This window comes from Lepisosteus oculatus, chromosome 1 (genome assembly GCF_040954835.1).
Source record: "Lepisosteus oculatus isolate fLepOcu1 chromosome 1, fLepOcu1.hap2, whole genome shotgun sequence".
Classification (NCBI taxonomy): domain Eukaryota; kingdom Metazoa; phylum Chordata; class Actinopteri; order Semionotiformes; family Lepisosteidae; genus Lepisosteus; species Lepisosteus oculatus.
Genome location: NC_090696.1, coordinates 69,585,386 through 69,607,860, shown reverse-complemented (window position 1 = coordinate 69,607,860; position 22,475 = coordinate 69,585,386). Strand labels below are relative to the sequence as shown.

At 34.0% G+C, this 22,475-nt stretch overlaps 1 protein-coding gene across 1 annotated transcript in view; it reads left to right on the top strand.

Moving 5' to 3' along the window:
- LOC102683509 (phospholipid-transporting ATPase ABCA1-like) overlaps positions 1 to 22,475 on the top strand; it is a 310,746-nt gene that overhangs the window by 84,444 nt on the left and 203,827 nt on the right. The window contains exons 10-14 of the mRNA XM_069192079.1: positions 3,031 to 3,170; positions 6,283 to 6,399; positions 12,683 to 12,880; positions 15,776 to 15,981; positions 17,206 to 17,382. Coding sequence (XP_069048180.1) covers positions 3,031 to 3,170; positions 6,283 to 6,399; positions 12,683 to 12,880; positions 15,776 to 15,981; positions 17,206 to 17,382 — 838 coding nt within the window. The remainder of the gene's footprint in view (positions 1 to 3,030; positions 3,171 to 6,282; positions 6,400 to 12,682; positions 12,881 to 15,775; positions 15,982 to 17,205; positions 17,383 to 22,475) is intronic.

The following is a 22,475-nucleotide window of genomic DNA, read 5'->3' as shown; positions in this document are numbered from 1 at the left end:
AAATATGAATGAAGATAATACTGCTGATGGGGTACATTGACTTTGTACACAAGGGTATTCTTCATGATAATGTTGGCACTTTTACTAATAGGTCAACTCAATAATCACTACTTCATTGAAATCCCTTTTGGCTGACAAGCATACTTAGTCTACTGCAAAGGAACAAGTAATAGGTTTATTCCATGCTGAAAAAAAGAAGAAAGAGAACACAACGTTTCGACCGTGGAGCCTTCTTCAGGTGTGGAGAAGTCTACTGCTTTCACCTTGTCTTTATTAACAGCTTTTATAAAAGTTTGCCTTTCAAAGTAGAAGGAGAAAACATGCTATTTCAGATTTTAAACTGATTTTAAAAGAAGGAAAAGACCATAATGAGAAAGTTAAACAATAAAGAACAGCCAAAAGAAAAATCTGGCAACAAACCTATTGCTGAAAATAAAATACTGAAATAATTAGATGCATACAGTACCTAAAATTTTCACAGTGTAAAGGGTTGCAGCTATAGTAATTGCATGTGTCTTCATAAGGGCGTCAGGGCTCATGGCAAGACTAGTAGGACTAGACCCACCATAACATTGTTGCCCACTCATTGTGTGCCACAGGTCCAGCACAACCACTTGTGAGGAAAACATCCCAATCCTGGCACCTACTTTGCTACTTCATTTATTGTGATGGAACTGGCCATTAGGAGGACAGTCTTGATCAACATATATACAGTACATCATACAAACGTACAATACACCTCATTTATATTGAACAAGCATACTTTTTTTCACTAAGCTTCTTTCTGTCAATGAAATATAATGGGCATCTTTTATAGGAAGGGATGGGATGAAAGGAACCTCTTCTTTCCTGTGCAGACATTTTAAATTAATCTTTACTTTGAAGTTAAAGGAATGCTTTCAAATGATTTGGTGTTGTGACCCTCACAGGTAAAGATCAGCGGGACTAGATATTCAAGCACAAGCCCAGCCTTACAACTGCACTTAATTTAAACATAAACCCATAAGCTGTATGCCTTTTATGTACAACACTTAATTGGGAAATTGGTTTTCTGGTTTGGACTGTTGCCTACTGAGGATTTTAATGAGCCTGCACTTGTCAGTAATATATGTTAGACACATCTGAACATACAGTATATGCAAGAAACAGTTTGTCCAAAAATACCTATTTGATATCCCTTCAAAGGCCTTTGGTGATATTCTACAATTCCTTCCCCTGCAGCTCCATGCTGTCTAATTTCAAATGGACATAGTAAACCTTAAATATTTTTCTATGATAGTGCTCTTTCCAAAATAAGAAAGAAATGGTCATGTATAAAAGGTTTGGAAATAATGCAAAGACCTGTCCTATAAGAATTTGATTTTTTATAAATAAATTCATTTTATTAATAAAATATTTTGACTCACAAAATGTTTTCTTTTAAAATATCTATTTTAAACTCATCACATTTTATCAAAGTAACAAAGTGTATTACAAAATACACATTTCAATTATAGTGCCTCATTGCTGATAAAGTGCCTGGAATGCAACTGGTTTGATTGCAACAAAAAAAAGCAGAATATATTCAGAAGCTGTTAATCCAGCTTGCTGTGTGATGAAAGATCCGGGCTGTTTTCAAGTGCTACAGCATAATGGTAAAATCTTCTGTTATGTGTAAAGAAAAAAATATGAGATACTTGTTATGCAACAGCCATGAAATATAGATAGATACTGTAGATTCAAATGGATTTCTCATAATAGAACTGGAGCTTTTTCTTGTTTGTTTTATAAATTGATGTTGCCAGGTAGATACACCTACTATCTGCATTGTATTTACGTTCCCTAGAGTTCACCATGCAGTTCTTCTAAAGTAATTTTCACTTGTCATTTCAGTTAGTCTCATATTATTACTGTAGGAGATGTGGTTGCAACTGGGGGCTATACAGATCAGTTGGGGCTTTAACGTTGAGAGATTTAAATATATGACAACATTCGAGTCTGGAGTTATAATGAACCTATGCACCTGGACAGACCTAATCCTAACTATTTTTAGTAATAGTATTAACAGCTGTATAATAATGTTACAGCATGCCATACAATAGAAGGAGTGATTATTTTAGAAAATGTCAGATCCACTTAGAATGGTTCATGCCCAGTATCAACATTTCTAATAAATTACTGTATTTACAACTGCAAACCAAACTGCTGATAAAATTATTTAGTGTGTGATTTTTATAGCAATTAGAAATGTTAAAAGTCTAAGATGACTATTCAAATAGATGGTTTATTAGGAGTCATACGGAGTTACAGTAAACATTAAAATTATTATCTTTGTGGTTTGATGTTAGGATCACAAGAAAAGAATGTATACTGTATCAACTACTGTACATCTGTTTCTACTGTAAATTTCAAATGTCATTCCAGTTATGTTGTTTAGTTATATACATTAGTACACTATGTCCTTTAACCAATAGGGGTTACAGAATTGTTGCAGGAGGCCATGTAATGCATCAGTTCATTAGAGTGTATATCTAGTCCTTCATAGTGTTCTCAAATTAAAGTTGGAAAACCTGTCTTCCCAAAAACAACCTCATTTTAGTTAACAAGCGAATACAATTCTCAATGACAGTTTTCACTTGGCCTATCACTGGTCTAGAAGTACTTATTATATAATACCTACAATTAGCAAATCTTACAAAACAATTTGTAAATGCTCTTCCAAATTATTTTTATTTTTTTTGAGGGAATGTCAAACACCAAAGGTGAGGTTTTTTTTAAAATCTTCTGAACAGTTATTTCGGAAACAGCACATCAAAAGTGGAGAAGAATTTGATCTAAAATAAAAACAAATTTGCAAGTACAGTATAAAGGACAAAAAATGAATAAATTGTTAATTGTAGATGTGCCTCATTCCACTACTTGTCTTTTTTAAATACACTTCCCATGATTTTTTTTTGCTTCCTTTAAGTCTTCCACACTTTATACTGTTGTTTTTTATTCTGTTTGTACTCATGATTGGGCGTTGTGAGTAAGCCATCTTTTTCATTCAAGGTGATTTCTGCCAAACCTTCATTGAAACATTAGAGAGCACACCTGCTCTGCGGTATGTGTGGAGCACATTCCGTCCACTGCTGCTGGGAAAGATTCTGTACTCTCCTGACACTCCTGCAACAAGCACCATCATTAGAGAGGTAAGTTCACAAAAGTTCACTGCCTCAGTGCCAGGGCTTTCAGACCATCACATGTGCACTTCTCATAAAAAAGTGAACATGCCAGAAGAATGAAACAGCAAGCAGACCAGAATTATAATTTAATGACTCCCTGCGGTGGGTAAGAACTTGCTCATGTGTGAAGGCTTAATAAATTGTCTTTATCCTTTTTAATCTTCACCTGAGCAAAGATAAAACTAATCATTGCCTTTTCAGCCTGACCCTACCTGCAACTGTGTGTCCATGAAATATTAGGTATTTTTTAAAACAAATTCTAGGTCACTACAGATTGCTTTGTGGATTGATGAGCTTTAATGACATCAATGTCATGCAAAAGTTCATTTCAACAACACAATTCAATACAATATCATTAAACAAGGCCACAGTGTCCAGTATTTCCAAAGAGTGACTGACTGACTTCACATAGTTTCATTTACTTCGGTTAAATCAGGGATGGCTGACTCTTATCCTTGAGGATCACAGTTTAACATTTTATAGGTTCCCTTATTTAAACCCTTCCCTTGTTTAGGGTCTGGGGAGAATGTTTAATTTATCCAATTGAGCAATAAATTAGCTCACTTACATTAAGTGTAAAAAGCTGTAAAAAAAAACAACAGAAAGCCATCCTTAAAAAAATCAGTGTTATTTCACACCATCATCTGTAGTTTTATCTACAGTGGGAAATCAGTGCTTCATTTGAGCAATTTTATGCTCTAGGAGCATACTACACATAGCTTGGCATCCATGAAGCTGCGACCGTCTGGTGTGTACTGTACTTCTGTTGTTCATGAAACTATTTTCACCACTGTCTCATTTGTTTGTGTTCTCAATTCTATTGTTACACATGCCATGGACTATATAGATATTTAAATAGGGCAACTATCATTATTTAATGTTTTTTTTATGCTGTATCCCTCTTAAAGATTTGGAACAGCAGAGTCAAAATGTTATTTTTGCTTTACGGTCAAGCAATTTGTTTGTTGTTGTGATTATTGTCTTAGTAATTATGGTGATTAATTATAATAACTATGATATGTACAATATAATATACAATTTATCTGTGGGTAAGTACATGCACATATTTCATTATATTAAAACAAAAACTTATTTTAGTTTCCATCCCTGTGATCTCAAGTGCCTATACTGTAAGTATTGGGAAATGTTCACTTAAATTATTTAAATCTCAAAGTCTAAATGTCCAGATTTGGTAGCATATCCTTTTGAGGCAATAACTGCAATCCATTTAGCTCACCCATATCTGTGCAATTATTTGTGATACTGAATCTTTCTGCAGATACCTGTGTTCTTGCATGTTTTCTAAGATGTTCTGAATTCAGACTTTTCAAAATGTAAAATGCTCAGTTGGATTACAAACTGGATGCTCAGTTGGATTACAAACTTGACAAGTTATATGTTGGGTGATTGTCTTGCTTCATGTTGAAGCAGCACCTATTAACTATGGACGCATTTTGTTTCTGTAAACTTCAGAATCTGTTTTTCTGTAGCCATCGTTATTTACATAATCAATAAAGAAATGTGGGCCAATTCCAGATGCAACCATACATGTTTTATCTCCAAGCTTCACAGATGAGGTGATGTTCTTCAGAGCATCTGCAGTTTCTTTATTTCTCACATTTTAACCTTTCACCTTAAAGTGTAAGCAGTTCAATAAGTATCAAACTTTTATTTAAGCAGACAAAATTTTTCTGTAAACCTCTGAATTTATTCTTCAGCTACCATTTCATGTCATATTGAAATGATTTTTTTTCAAGCAGAAAACTAAATCTTAAAACATCTTCCCACCGTGAAAATGAAAGTGCCCATATCATCAAAATGAAATTCATTTTTAAACTAATACCCTGAAATGTATGAGTGTTTGTTTCAAATCAACATTAATAGATGTATGACACTGAAAAAAAGCCTAATCATCCTTTAGGGAGATGAATGCATCATTGAACCTGGCATATTCACAAATATCCTCCAAGATTTTTTTTTTCTAACAGTGGCTTGTCTCATGATATTTAGTTCATGTTAATCACTGGTTTGACTGAATAAGCAGAAACTCAGGTATTTGAGGTGGGAACTGAGTGCTATAAAACAATCTCAAAATATCAGTTTTATTTCAGCTTCAGCTCACGGTGTAGCCAGACTATTTTCTGATGGTTTGTGTACATTTTCATGTTCTGTTGTAAACAACATAAGTATTTACATAAGACACTACAGGCCAAAAGAAATTGCTTTCCTTTGGGATCAGTACAAGTAACATTCTATGCTCCCAGCCCTGTCTGACATTAAAAATCTAGACAACATACTGAATGCTTTCAAATTTCAAAAATCCAGTGGTCACAGTTTATTCTGTACTAACAACATCAAAGTTCAATGTGACATCAAAGCTGAGGATTGCTAGAGAATTCTTTAAAATGTGTTCCTTCAGAGATTGTGTCTTTTTTAAACATTCAGACAGAGAGACATAACCTAGTATCAATCTTAGCTTAGGTATCAAATGGATTTCAAACAAAAAATCATCTGTCTTAGACACCCTTGCAAATATACAGTACATTTGAGTTTTTATGAATGTTAAATAAAAAATGTTGAAATTGTGACGGTGCTGCCAACATTTTTCTTGGTACTAAAATCACTCAAAACAAAATGTAACCTAAAAATGTATTTTTTCAATATTCTAGTAGGGTTTTCAGCTGCAGTTGCTTATATTATAAGAAAATAAGTAAGGTTACAGGGTAGAGGATGACATTTGTTTTGACCATTAGTGGCACGAGGTTTTTCAGTGTAAAACACAGTACAGTAAGTCAGTGGCATATTCAAAACACGAACCAGTAACCTCCTAGATACCAAGCCCATTTATTCAAATATTTTATCATCTATCAGACTTTTTATTTATCTTCATAGTACACTATTAGAAAGGTCTGAGAAGCCTATTTTGTAGAATGAATTAAAAAAATAGAATACCCTGTAATTTTGTCTTTCCTGGGAGGGTAGTGGAAAGATTTGTGAATTTGGACACTCTAGCTCAAGAAGCTAAACTGTTTATATTGTATGTACAGTGCATAATGTAATGTCTTGTCCTTTGTTTCAGGCCAACAGTACATTCTATACACTAGGATTGCTGAAAAAGATTGGTGAAGCCTGGGAAGTACATGGACCATTAATTTGGACATTTTTGCAGAACAGCACTCAAATCAATTCACTCAGGGTAAATACATCTATTTCTGTATGCTTGATGAAAAAGTAGTATACTTGTATATACAGTAGTATGTGTTACATTTACTATAGCAAATGTCACAATGTAATCATAATATACAGTAGTAGTTGATTTCTTCTGAATTAAATCATTTTTACAGATTGCTTGCATGAAAGACTTATGTAAATTATTTATTGAGGTTTCTATTCCAATGTTGTTTTTACAAAACAATGAACAATTGTCAATGAACGTCTGTGCAAATATTTAGGTTTTTATCAGCTAAAACGTTGCAAATTAAAAACTCTGTTTATATGTACGTACTGTACTAAGCTTGCTAACTGTGCTAAGGGCAGTACTCAAATGCAAAGCACAATAAGCAAACGAATACCAAAGTAGTAGTGGTTCTGCTTTTTATCTGTAGTGCCCTTTCAATTGAATTGTCCAAAGGTTCAATTAATACAAATGAACACATTTCAGTGGATTCCATTTGGACATTTAGTAAGTGGTACAGTTAGCTTTGTAAGGTTTTATGCATACAGTAAAATGCTCAAAGGCTTTATCCAAATAATCCATTTTCATTTAATTTCAATAGTTATTTAAATAAAGATGCAATGTCAAAGTATTGCGATGAATCAAAACATGCTTTTGCAGTATTTTAGGTATCTTCTGTACATGTCTTGGATTGCAACAAAATGACCTCAGGCCTTTTTTCCTCACAATTCTCAGTAACTGTTTTTTCTCCCCCTACCAGCATTATTCACTGGGATTCACAAATACAAGAAGTAGAAAAAAAACATAAGTACAAACCTATTAAACTTCTATTGTTCCAACAGTCTTGTCCTGGAAATTGACAGATTTAGTCACAGTATTAGAAGCAGGCTTTTATTGTTACATTACGATACTTTCAGAAAATACTGTACAGTATATTCAGTCAGAATCATATTGGTACTGTATAACTATGCAGAAAGCCCCACATTGAATCTTCAGTCTGTAAATAACTTTGATACTATTTGTCTGAGACATGTTTTGAAAGTGTGAGGGATGGGATTATTACCTTGTAATGGAAATGGAAATAAGTGCAGGGTACAATCAATTTTAGTGACTAATGGAAAACTAAGACAAAGGTCATTGTCTTGATGCCTGTTTTTTTCTTTAATAGAATGTTCCTGTAGATTAAATAGAACATAAATAGATCTGGGATTTTTTTGTGTTGTCCAAGAAAATATATTGGAAAACCTTTCTTAAGGCAGTTAATGATTTGCTGATGGGTTCTGACTGTGGGCAACTTAATATTCTTCTTCTTGACTGGATGTGGCTGTAGAATGCAATGCCACATCACCTTAGATAAAAACATCTGCCCACTGAATACATGTAAATATAAGGTAACAGAAAATTAACATATTCACAAACTTTAGTTATAAATCCTCCCCTGAGTGACTGGCTTTTAATGATATGCTTGATTTAGAGATTTAAGTTGATACCTAAAATAAAATCTAAGTGATATCCATTGTCACATTAGTCTAATTTATTGCCAGACTTTATTTACTGTATATATTATTAGTATTCAAAGTGAGTAACCTCAGAGTCGGGATCTATAAAACCTCATGAAATAAAATTCTGCAGAACCATGGTTGAAGAATCCTGGTGTATAAACTCAGTATAGAGTCATAGGTATGCATTCTACCTATACTGCTGTTGATTGATGGATGACAGCAAATTACAGTGACATCAATGTGGACTGGAAATTTCTGGTTTTAAATCTTAGGTGAGACAGTGATGCCGTATCCTTGAGGTACCCACATTGTTCCAGTAAAATACTCATCTGTACAAATGTAAATCTCTGATATGATAAAAGCATCAGCCAATAAACTTGTAGTAGTAGCTACAAGTACTTTTTGAAAGCAAATTCAGTTGTTCTCCTACTAATGGTCTCTATTGCTCCTCTTCTGTGTTGTTTCACAAAAATATTATCAGCTATCTGGCATTCTTTTGGGACTTTGAATATCCATTTTATCCACGTTTCTGCTCTGAAGTGACTGATGTGATGCATCTGTCGAAATAGAGCTGAGCACCTTTGAGAACACCTTCAGCCAGGCACAGGACTGCCCCACCTCCTGTGTTAATGGCTTTGAAAGTATACTTCTCAGTCCAATACAAAACCAACTGCTGAGGCAAGAACAAGTATTTTTAATTCCCTTGTGTTTTGCTGGCTTATTTGCCTGGAGATACAGCAAACTGTGCATAGAATCATTTGTTCATTAATGTAGGGCTTTTTATATACTCAAAGAGCTCTCTGAAATCTGAATTTCATGTTGGTTTTGAGTAACTTGCAATGTTCTCAAATACTTGCTGTCAATGTGCTATCCAATATATAGAATTTCCACGACTTCACTTTTTTAATGTTGAATAATTAATTCAATTTTATTACATAAAAAACCTACGGTAGGCAATGCTATACTCTGTTGTTATCTGTGTCTGCCATCTCATGCCTGTACTGCATCACCTTAACTCTGCCTTAATGACCACCTCAACATCATCAGCAAAGATGTTTTGAGTTCATAGAAAAAAAAACTTTCATGGGGTGTTACACAGGTCAATACTTTAAAGTGCATTAAATATTCAGTACACAATTGTTTGTGCAAAATGAGCTAATGGAACTGACTACACATTTTGAATATGTACATATTAACACTTGGTTAATGTCATCTGGCATTCATTACGTATGGGGTGATAAAACATGTCAGCACATCCACAGGTATAATTACAGTAATTGCAGTAAAATAAACTGGTTGAGAGCAGACCCTTGCAGAAATGCCAAATTTGAGCACAAGGGGATTGCTAATTAATTGATGAATTTTTACTGTGATGGCTGCAGGTACTGTATAAGATTGACACTCTAGTATTTGGTTGCCTGTAGTACCACAAATTCAAAATGGCCTCATGCCTTCACATGAACTCAGAAAGTTTATTTGTATAGTACATCTTAAACTAATACAGTATGTTCTATAGTTGATTTTTTTTGCAATGCATGACATACTTTATTCAGATAAGTTGTGTGCAAATGTATTCATTTATTTTAAAAATGTAACTATGTACAGAAATTGTTTCATATGTAAATGAAATCTTGTCGCAACTTTAGAAAAAAGTGTAAGACTCTAAAAAGTGGATATCACAAATATAAACCTGTCCAAAGAAATTGCAAATTTTTCATAAGCATGAAGGAATTACTACAGCAGCATTGATTGCTTCAGTAAAATGCTTAGCTGTATAAATGGCTACAAAACCCCTTTGGATAAAAGCATCAGCCACATACAGTACATTCATAATAATAATTTGAGTAATCACTGCCCTAACCCTCAGTCTTATACACTAAGGGTTATAAAACAATGATTTGCAGTTTTCTGAGATAGTATGTTTACTTCAATCCAGATTTTCCACATTTCTCCAGGGTACACAATGAATGCTATTTTTTTCTGATTCTTAACCACTAGAACCGCACTAATTTAAAAATTATTTTATTATTCGAAGTAACCTTTTCCCCGTAGAACACCTATTAATTCTTATATTTATGTTCGCACTTTTAAATTGCACTCATAATTCCCTTTAATACCCTAGTAAGACATTTTCTATTCTTCTTCATTTGGAGCTTCTTCCAATCTGACTGTTGAGACAACATTCTGATGTTGTCAGGCTGTTTTCTTTTCTTTGAACTACAGTTCCAGCATGTGTAGAGTCAATATTATATTTGGATGAAAGGTAAGGTTAATCAAAATTAAATACAAAGTAGTGTGGTCACAGTGACGAGGAGCTTGGTTTACCTGGGCTTTGTTAAGATATTTTAGCAGTGCTCCAGCAATATTGACTCACAGTATATTTCTAATCATTCAAAATATTTGTTATTCATTTTTTTTAGTTTAAACCCCCATCCCATCTATAATAAATACAACACTAGCAAAAAAACAAAAACTTTTCCCTCTTGTCTTTCCACCATCATCCCCACTAGTACTCCAGTACCAGTAAATCTGTAACTCTTTTTTAGATTTTTGGGAGTTTTTGCAGGAATTTAACCTTTTTTGACCATAAAGGTGTTCAGGCTGAGCATTCAATTTTTTATTACAAATATTCACTTTAAAAATGAAAAAGTGGAGCATCACCGAAATAGGATGAAGATATTTGCAAGATGCTATATAACAATATACTGTACAGTACTGTATTATCTATGTAGAGTACTGTATGTTGAGTGATATTTACTGTTGGATATTATTAACAATAATCAGGGTAAAGTAGTACATTCAAAAGTTCAGCTAGTAGTTAAAGACAAAGTGAGTTTAAAGACAAGCTTGGTAAGAAGGAAGATAGAAAGGTTGTTTGTACCTAAATAAAACAGAAATTGAAGAGACAGGGAAAGTGCTCTGGGAATGATGTTAAGAATGTTGTAATAGGCCTCTGGGACATGCTCAGAGTCCATGTATACTAAGTATGAACCAAAGTGTGAATGTTTTTCCCTGCTTGAACATTCTGTATAAACCAACTACTAAAAATGTTCATTTATAGTAGACTGATAAAAGGTATATATGGTAGTGTTCTTGTAATAGGGATTATTTTTAAAAAATAAAATTTGATCTTACCCTTAAATATTAGAAACAGCATAGTCAGTAAAATTGAATAGTTGCAAATATATTTGATTCATAACTTTTTAGTTTTATAAGTTTAATACACCTCCTTGTAAAATCCCAAATTAAAATAACTCAGCAGTTCCAGTTTCCATGCAACTGTATCCTATAATGATCAAATTGCAACTTTTGATTCTCTGAGTTTAGGTTATTATAATTCAAATTTAATGGGTCATTTAAAGCCGTACCCATATTCTATAGCATCAGTGGAGTTGCCAAGAGTTCTTTTAATTTTCACAATCAATACACAATAATTGAGATCAATTTACATCATCTTGTGTCAGGAACTGTGCAGTGAACTAATTGTTCCTTAGATAGACTGTATATAGGAAAGTGGCTTTAGATTTTAGCAAAACTACTGTAGTTATAAATGCCACTTAGACCCATATGACATTCATAAAATGGTGAAAATCCAGAATTGAGTTTCAAGGTATAAGGAGTGCTGGTGGAAATCTCTTTTCCACGTGATGGAAATAAAATTAAAATGAGTTTTGTTATATTTGTTGATGCTCATCCATTTAACAAATGTTTTGACAGAGCAATGCACTTACTGTACCTGACTCAAAAAGATTTACATATTAGAATTAAGATTTACAGTACTTCACTGTTTCTTCAAGTACAAATATAACTTTAAAGTAAAATCTTTTGCAAGTTTATCAACCTTTCATTCAGTTCAACTGGTCCAAATATATTTTTTTAAATTCATCATGAATTTTCAATATCTGATTTTGTGTTTCAAGTAGGTAGAATAACTTTTTGCAAAAAATATTGTAAACTGTGTCTTTCAGTGAACAGTTTTATTGTTCAGTGATGAATATTAATAAACTGTGAAAAAATAATTATATACTGTTTACATACAATTATTTAACTTGATTACAAAAGCTTACAGAGCAGCAGGCCAAATATTGTTAGTACTGTATATTGTTTTTTACCTTCTATCTACAGTACATTTATGATGCAGGTTCCAGGGTAAATCATTCTTTCAAACTCTCCATTATAACAACTAATGGAATATGATGAACGCTTTATTAATATACTATTCTTACCCTGATTGCTATTTTCTAATTTCAGAATTCTATTTGGTGCACAGACCATAGCTGCATTCGAAATAAAATATATTAAAATCCGGGATCCTTATTCATGAGTCTTTTGGTAATAATACTCTTCATTAGAGGGCATTCCAATTTAAGTGTTTAACAGTTTGCATTAATGGCTATAACTTTAGGCTTATTTCCATTTATATTAACCGATTCTTTAAAAATTGATTGCTTTGAAATCAACTATACAGTATGTGTTTGTGTACAGTGCTAACATTAGATACATGTACATTTGTAGTCCTTGCTCTTCCCCTGTAGCAAATCAGGGAAGATAAAAAATAGATTGGGTGTGAGTGTGTGTTTAAGGGGAGGGGGTTCTTATCAACTGTAAGGTTGCAGTGCAACAGTGACATCTAGCTTAATCTTTTTTCTTTCATTCAGAGAAATAGATGTAAGCATTTCAAATAAGTGACGATCACAACTAAAACAACCTGTCAGCATCAAAATGATATATTGCACATTTTTCTCTCTTTTTCTTGTTTTGTCTGCAGTGATTACTTAAAAGACATGTTTGTCCCCCAACAGGCCTTGCTGAATAACCCAGCAGTAGCGGCAATAGTAAATCTCCAGCTGCGTGGCTCAGGATGGACAGCTGAACGGCTTTCAAACTTCCTATACAATGGTTCCCCAGAAGCAAGACCTACTGGAATGCCTGCCTATGACTGGAGAGATGCCTTTAACTACACCAGTGAAGTCCTACGCAGACTCACTCAGTTTATAGGGGTCTGTTTTTTCCTCATACAAATTTCTCATAATATTTTGGACCCCCATCATTACAAAATATTATTTAAGACATACAGTAACTGATTAGCTTTCTTAAGAAATAAGTGCTATTCCTGATAATGCTGAAGTTACTGTACATACAGTATTTTACCAAGTCTTTGCCATTTTGATTGCCGAGTCCCATTTCTGACTAAGGCCTTCTGATGCAGAAATACATAATGAAATTGAGGTTGGTGGTACTGTATGTGAGAGACTGGTTCAAAAATGGTACATATAGTAAATTGTGAGACAAAGATGTTTTTCACCTTTCATTTTCATCCTGCACTATATTGTACATATATACAGGGGTTTAAAATCTATATAAATGATTGAAAATATGAACATTGCTGAGACCCATGTGGCCATGTTAGACGCAAAGATATAAACAAATTCCACCTTGCATATACTGTAAAGTCAATACAAGGACCCACAGTCAGCTCTTATTAGAGATTATCAGTGTTTATACAGAGCTTGAACAGCTTGATATGCAGATACAGTAGGTACCAATACACTTTGCTTCTGTGATTAAAACACTGTGTGCAATAAGAAAGTTGTAGCATTTTCTTGAAGGATTATAGCTTCAACATATATTGGCAGTTTGTTCCAGACACCCAATGCTGTTAAAAGAAGAGGTTATTACAAAGAAGCTAGTCCAGAAGTTATTCCTAAATATACCCTCTATTAGTTCGCACTTGGGAGCTTGGATCCTTGTTTTACTGCTGATGTAGGAGGGACTCATAGTCTTCTCAATCAAAAAAAGAAACTAAACAGATTTACTATATTTTCTGTAAGAATAGAAGCTTTTTATGTTATATGATCATATTTCTATTTGTGAATTATATAATTAAAATTAAAATAGGTTACTTTTCTACAGTTCATAATGCTTATCATATTACCCAAATCAGGTATTTTCTCAAGTTTAAAGTTGTTATTAAGCAATAGGGGTCCATGTCCAGAGGCTTCTGTATGGGTCTGTGTTCAACCAGAAAAGAAGCCTGTTGAGTCCAGGTTGTGCCCTGTAACTTGGGCATCACTGGTCCTAATTCCATCCTTGTCATAACTGTGTTTACTCAGGTACCACTATAGAGCTTGCCAGATCTTTTAGATGGGCTTGATTTGCACTGCACCACTCCAATAACAGAACCATACCAACAGTACTCCTGTACTGCCACTGTAGTACTTCCACCATAAAAAATACTGTAGCTAATGGAACTGATTGTGCACATTTATTGAAAAAAGTCCTTAACCCCCTGACCCTACAACAGCAGTGAAATGAGGTTTATAGCAGTGATGTGTGCTGATTAACAGTCATTCCAAATTTGTCTGCATATTAAAAGCAAGAGGTGAATCCAAATTTTTTAAAAAGACAGCTTAATGTCCAATTAAATGTCCAATTTCACATTATTACTTACTGTAGGATGAACCTAGGGAGTTAGCAAGAATAGAATTATGAATCCTGAAATTGTTTATCTTGTAGTAATGAAAAGTAATTTATTGTATGCTTTAATACTGTACTTTATACTTATTTGAGTTAGCTCTTCACTATTCATATTAACCCATAAAATATTTAATGGTGTATATGATGGTACAGTGTCACAGAAAATAAAACATACCCTGCACATGCAAAGTAAAAACCGTAGTTTTGATGTGCATCATTTTCTAAAAGATTTTGTTTTTAAATTGCATAAAAAAGTTTTTTACAGGTTTGGTAAACATGTTTTGCTTCATTAGGTGTTAGTCTATTAGAAGCAATTTAACTAATATCATCCTGGTACCTGACCTGACATCTTGAAGCCTTGGACTCTTTCTGTTAGCCTCCAGGCTCTTATTGACATTCACAATATATCATAATAAAACAAGGTAAAGGATAATGATCAAAGGGGAAAATAAAATGAAATTCATCATGAGGATTTAGGCCTAAATTTATTACGTTGATCTTGGATAGGGAATAGACCTTAGTCTTCTAATGAGCATTTATTTTAAGTGGGGCTGCTTTTCTGAAGCTGGAATTACAAGTTAATAATAAAGAAACAATTAAGATTCTCAAGAAATATCTGTCAGTTTTAGAATTTCCAATTCAAAATGTGACTTTAGTTTCAAGCAAAGTTGAAAACTGAATAATATGAAGACTTTTATATCATGGTGTGGTAATAAATGTGGTTGAAATCCAGTCTCCCTCATAAACAATATTTTTTACAGCAAAAAAAACACCTGATATTCAGAATTAAGAATGAAAAATATAAATTGCAATGATCAACTTTGTAAAGGGAAATTAATTCAAACATGGTGACTACGATTAAGCTCTGGAAGAACCAAATGACACTAAAATTGAACTCTGAATTAATATCTTTTTAAAAGAAATCTCGAGTACCTGCTGTGCTAAATTGTATTTAAATAATGTGACAAAATGTCCTCTGTGGATCTTTTTGATAAATGAGAGGGAAGGTCTACAGCTAGTGATTATTCTCTAGGTAACAAATTTCATCTGTAAAAGTAAAATCAGTTGAAGATACTGGTTGATATTTACCTCCAAAACTGAGATGTACAGTATTCCAAACTTCTAACCAGTGGGTTCAAATAAAACATTGAAGGCTTTAAAGTGCTGATGACAGTAATAGGAACTTCTAGGCCTTTTAAATTGTGTAACTGCATTTATAAGCAAGATCACTAGACACAGTTGTTTCCCTGGCTTCTTTCAAGAAATGGCAGGATAAGTCCCTCAGTTCAAATAGTTTACTTACTAGATAATTGCTAACTACCAAATGGAATTGATGGGCTGAATGCTCTTCTTTCTGTTGTAACTTTTCATATGTTCTCTAATAAATTCTTAAAAGGTTATGGATGTATTTCTTACAGTGCCTGGTCCTAGACAAATTTGAGGCGGTCCCCAGTGAAGCAAATTTAGTTGAAAGGTCCATGAAGTTGATTCAACAAAATAAATTCTGGGCTGGGATTGTTTTTGAGGACATCAATCCTACAGCCAGCCAGCCTCCTCATTTTGTGAAGTACAAAATCAGGATGGACATTGATGAAGTTGAAAGGACACATAAAGTGAAGGACAGGTATGTAAAGGAATGTTACACAAACTTGATACATACAGTAAATGCTAGTGACTCCCTACCCTTTAAAAGAATCATATGAAAAACAGATATATACATTTTTAGATGTATATATTTAAAGAACGTTCAAATAAAAAATGTTTGAAAAAGTTTGGCAATGCATTTTTTTATTTCAAGCTTTGCTTCATGAATTTCACTTTTGATATTTTGTATAATAATGCACATAACACCTGTGCAGGCATGAGTGTATCTGTATATGCTATTTTGTGAGTTTGAAAACTGTCACATAATACCTAGGCTGAAACTGAATTAATGACGTCCACAGGAATCCTGAGTTCCTGGTGGCACAGGCTGAAAGATTGTACTGCCAACAATTCATGTTATGTCTGACCAGTAAATAGGAAGCATTAGCAACCATAGACCCCCTTGAAATCACAAACACTGCCATACCACCATCAGATGCCACAGATCACTGAACCGAAAGGTATTTGAGAACACATACTGTACTGAACATGTTCACTGACATCAAACATTTGATGAGAACAAGATCCTTGATTTTTTGTACTTCAAAAGACGGATGTAATAAAGGAACCAGACAGTATAGTACTCAAGACAATCTGTAGCATATCTGTCTAAATGTACTCAACATAGACTGTGAGTATCTGTGGTCTATAGTCTGTTGTTTCTGTAAGAGACTCAGCATGCTTTCTTTTTGTGGTCTTCCATTAAAATCAAGGAATTCAAAGCATATAACAATAGAGCCAAACAAAAGCTAGTAAAATTCAAGTGAATGTGAGTGCCTACTGTATATACAGTACAGTATATATAGCAACAGAAAGAACCAGAACTCAATTAAAAAAAGCTCTTTTAAGAATGGGGCGATTTTAAAAAAAGTGTTTACAATTTATTTTTGTCTTTTAAAGAAAATAATCATAAATATTAATACCGTGCATACAACATTGGTATTCCTTCTGTAAGGATGAATTTGTTTTAAAGTATATAGAGGTATATTTGAAAAGCACTTTAAATTTAGGTCTGAATGAATTTCTCTGGGCTGCTAACAGTAAGATCCGTATTGTATGTATTGTGTTCATAAATTAAAAGTAATTTGTCACTTGCAGGGGAGAAGAAGCAACAAAAGCCTTCATCAGCTACAATGTGAATTGTGTGCTCCGAGAAACTCCCATTCCCCCCATTGCTGACAATGATTTGTGTTTCTCTAATAAGGTTATGGGCTCCTGGGGCTCGTGACAATTCCTATAACGACTTACGTTATATATGGGGAGGATTCGCCTATCTGCAGGACATGATGGACCACGGCATTATAAGAGCACACACGTCTAAATCCCAACCACTTGGCGTATTTGTTCAGCAAATGCCGTATCCCTGCTATGTGAATGATGTGTGAGTACAAAGCTTTTATCTGTCTCAATGTGATTATAAGGAGAAGAAAACATTACTGCAATAAAAATGTACTCACTCAGGGAGATGCCACCCATCAGCACTGTGGTCTTGAGTAATGTTCTTATCAGTCACTTACCCCTGCAAATTTCCCAGCGGAATTTTGGGCAAACACTGATTTATTTTATTTTTTACTGAGCTTCCTAAGTGAAAGTGGCAAGCTTAGTCACTGTTAAGGAAGAAAAATAGAAAAAAAACATTAAATGTTAATCTTCTTGCTTTGATTTTTTAACTATGTTAGTTAAGATCCTGTGACCTAAAATGATTTGTTTAGGTGCTTCTGAGTTCTGAAGAGTGAGCCTGTTTCACAATTTTTTAGTTATATTCAGGTAACAGAACTTGTGACTGTCTTGTGCTCTGTTCTAAAAGAAATTGAAAATGTCGAACAAGGATGTTTATCTTTAGAGAGTTGGATTTTGGTTCTGGCTATTTAAACTCCCAATGATGATACACAGCACTGAATAAGTATATTTTGCAATTATGGAATTATGTGCAACTTATTCATGCTACTGAAATAAATGGTTGTCACATCCTGAATTCTTAGCGGCCGCTAAAAAATAGCTTGGCGAAAAAAAAAGTCTATGAGATAATGCAAATGATAAGTGGCAAAATATCAAAAGGCCAATGTTTTATTGTACTAGTGTATTTTACTGTGCCAGCAGGCATATCACCCTGCAGCTCACAACTGGCAACCCACTGCAGCTAAGCAGGTGTAAGCCTGGTCAGTACCTGGATGGTAGGCCTCCTGGGAAAAACTAAGGTTGCTGCTAGAAGAGGTGTTAGTGGGACCAGCAGGGGGTGCTCAACCTGTAGTCTGTGTGGCTCCTAATGCCCCAGTATAGTGACAGGGACACTATACTGTTCCAACGCTCAATTGAAAGTGAAGGGCATGACAAGGCACTGAAAGGCATCATGGCCATCCACTGCAACCAAGGAAGTCTCCAGTCGTGACAGTTACTTGTACCACTGGACCCAGGCTTCTGAGGTGGAGAGAGTGGGACTGCCCCAGTGCAACGGCTTTCCCACTTTGAAAAGCTTTTCCGCTCAGGTTTCTTCATGCAGCTCATCTTTCAAACAGATGAACTGCACAAAGTACAACCGTCATCATCAGACACGATGGACAATCATCATTTTACTGTATTTTCAGAATAGGCTTTGTTTTCATTTTTTTTACCTATCTTTTGGTAGACGTTTAGTGTTTTTGCAATTAAACTAAACAGAAACTTTTTGTAAGGTTTTATCAAGTTGAAGGTATGCTCAAGGTTTCTTAATTTTACAGATGATAATGATGCAAGAAAAGGTATTTAACTCAGTTCTTAAGAAGTATGGCTGTTGCAAGCTGTTTTCTTTGGTGTAACAGATAATAACCCCCAAATATTTTTAAAGGCATTCAAATGTTACAAATGCTATTGATTCCAAAACTCGTTTGAGTATTTTGAATTATTTAGTGTTTTGAGTGCAGATTTGTTTTCAACTTTATTACAGTATATAGATAATAGAAAAAGAGAAAAACACGTTTTACTCCAACTATATAGGAAACATACAGCTTTTTATATGCCTATTAATATCATTGGCATTGCTAGGCATCACCATAACACATGGAGTGCTTAATGTCTGTTGATTATAGATTTATACTGTATATATATACTTGGAGGACAAAAATTTAAAAGGGCTGTGTACAGTATGATACGCAATGTGTACTTACAGTATAATCTCAAAGAACCACTTTTTTATGAACGTGCAGAAATTATTTTCCATGATCAGTTGCCCTGAAAATCAGAATTGACTTTCACCATAACGTAGGCCCGATTGTTTTAATCTACCATTTATGTCTTGACTATCTTATATGGTGTTCGTAAATTACTACACAGACATATTCAAATTGAATAGTATTTTTTTTCAAAATATACACGGCAAAAGTGACAATAAATATTAAAATAATTATACGAGTAACCTTTTACAAAGTTCAACAATAATTCATTACCATATTGATTATCAAATAATTGAGATCATTTGAAAATAGCTTTGTAACTCAACTTCATTGCTTTCACAATGAGAATAATTAACAACTACGACCATCAATCTGTAAAGTTACATTAAAGGGTGTTAACTGTTCTAAATCAATCAATGGTGAAAAAATGTACAGTAGTATATCTAGTAAAAGTATAAGAAGAAGGTACACTTTTGTTAAAATCTGTATAAGATCATTATCCAGGCAAAATACACTCTAAACCTAAGAGATTGAGGCAAAGATTTATCAAATCTGAAAGATTAAATATTTGTAAAGGATAAGGCATAAAGCATAGATCCAAGTGCAAGTGTCTTTTAGAAAAAAGAATACTCACACTCAAAATAACCACAAAATCACAGTGGAAAAGTTAATATAAATAAAACCACACTGCCGCTGAGTGAGAAACTCACTGTACCCAGTAACATTGCACTCCATCTCCTTTTGATATTAATGAGTGAGCCTCATTTTTCTACTGTATATGCTAAGTATTTAACCATGTGAAACCATTCTGGTCATGGCAATGAAACATCTTTATATTGATCTTTCCTATTTCAAGATCCTAACAGTTTTCCTTTTTAATTACTTCTCCATATTGTGAGGAATATTTTAATGATGCATGCGTCTCAATATTTCCCATTTTGTATTTCCTCCTGCATGCAAATCTCTGCACTCTTCTTTTTTCAATGTCACCTGTCAGATTTTTCTTGTATTTTAGCGAAATCTTCTCTGTGTATTTGAAGTTTGTAATAATATAAGAATCCAAATTGGTAATATAAATTAAGTGCAATGGTCCTAGTATAGATCTTTATGCCACTCCACTAATTACACACACTTGAGAATTCACCCCTTTATTTGTATTATATATTTTTAAATTGTTGTTTTTTGCCTTAAAGTGTTGTGCAATTAATAAAATAAGGAAATAAAGCTGATGTCTCTCATTGCTACTGTACTGTATGTCATTAGAAGAGCTATAACAACTGATTTTAGTTCTTCATCTGTCTCATGAATTAAATATTCACTAAGTGACTGCCCTTTCAGTGAAGAGCTAAATATCACCAAAAGCATTTATATTAATCACTCTCAGAATAATCTAAACTAAATAATCATTGTGTGCTGATCAAAATGAGACTTACAAACTAAACTAAAAAAATATATATTATAACTTTATTTGACCATTAAAATAGCTGTGTTAAAGTGGTTGTGGCCTGACTTCCACACTCACTTAAAGCTAAAGATTAATAATCACACAAGATGAATGGGAGCCATAAACACAGCAATACCCCTGATCCTTGTGTCATGCACTCTTTGCCTTACATAGCCATTTGGGTAAATTATTAACAGCTGTTATTTCATTCATAAATAATTTAAAGTGGCACTGAATTGGAAGATGGCTAAGATGCAGAAAAGCGTGAGGCAGAAGACCTTTCTGATATTTATTTTGATCAAGAGTTTCATGCTTGAACCAACGGAGAGAAAGAGCATCTTTGTGCATTCAGATGTTCACTTAGTAAACAGACATATGCATTTGTCAGCTTCGAAAAAGGCCTAATCTGAATTTAAAATGTAATTTAGGGACTAGAGAATTTTAAACGTTGTTAAATCATGCCTCATTAACAATTTAAAGTCTGTGCACTTCACTAGGGGAAAAAATCACAATGAAAATATCAACAAATAAAATTGAAGTATCAAAATTATATAGATATATTTGTTTTTAAACTAAAAACTAGATTGACAGAATTGTTATTTTCTTTTTGTAAAATGTGACATTGAGAATAATTAACTATAATACCAAGAAAATTCCAGGATATTGCTGTTCTGCATTTGTACAGTAAATAGAACATCCAGACTATGTGAAGTATTTTCTTGTTCTTGTTTTAATCTGATGTTTCAGATGAGAATATTTTTTATTGTCCGTCTTTACTGAAGTTTATTATTGTGCAAACATAAGGACTTCGATTTGCTTTATTTTTGCAGTCATGGCTTTATTTAGCAGCAACAAATATGGCTTTATTTAGCAGCCATATCACCCTGCAACTCACAACAGGCAACCCCCCTGAAGCTCAGCAGGTGTGAGCCTGGTCAGTACCTGGATGAGAGACATCCTGGGAAACACTAATATTGCTGTTGGAAGAGGTGTTAGTGGGGCCAGCAGGGGGCACTCACCCAGCGGTCCATGTGGGTCCTAATGCCCCAGTATAGTGATCGGGACACTACACTGTTAAAAGGTGTTGTCCTTTGGATGAGACAAAAAAACAGAGAGGTCCTGACTCTCTGTGATCATTAAAAATCACAGGGCGTTACTCGAAAAGAGTAGGGATGTAACCCCGGTGTCCTGGCCAAATTTCCCATTGGCTCTTACCAATCATGGCTTCCTAATAAACCCCATCTATGAATTGGCTACATCACTGTGTTCTCCTCCCCACTAATAGCTGATGTGTGGTGAGCGTTCTGGTGCACTATGGCTGTCGTTGCATCATCTAGGTGAATGCGCACATTGGTGGTGGTGGAGGGGAGTCCCCATTACCCGTAAAGCACTTTGAGTGAAGTGTACAACAAGCACTATATAAGTGTAAACAATTATTATTATTCTGTGTTAAATTAGAGGGTTATGTGTACAGATCCAGCCATTCAAAATGAGTGGGGTATGCTGCGTTAAAACGCGGTGGATGCTGCACAACATACCATATTTTTAAAATAGGATAATAGTACCCAGAAATACCTTGGAAAACCACCAGGTGGTTAACATCTTATGTACAACATTTGAGCTGTCGCCAGAAAACGCACGGTCTCGAATCCCAGTCACTGCTGAGGGACAATCTATTTCCAATTAAGCATTTATGTTGTATACTGTTTAAACGTTTAATCATTTTAAACATTGTATTACAGGATGTTAAACTTTAAACATTAAAAAGTCGGTATATTTGATAAAAGCAAGATTGCTCAGTTGGACAAAAGTATACAACCTTCCATATAATAATTTAATTATGCATATGTTATGCATCAAAGTATTTAACTTGGTAAATTA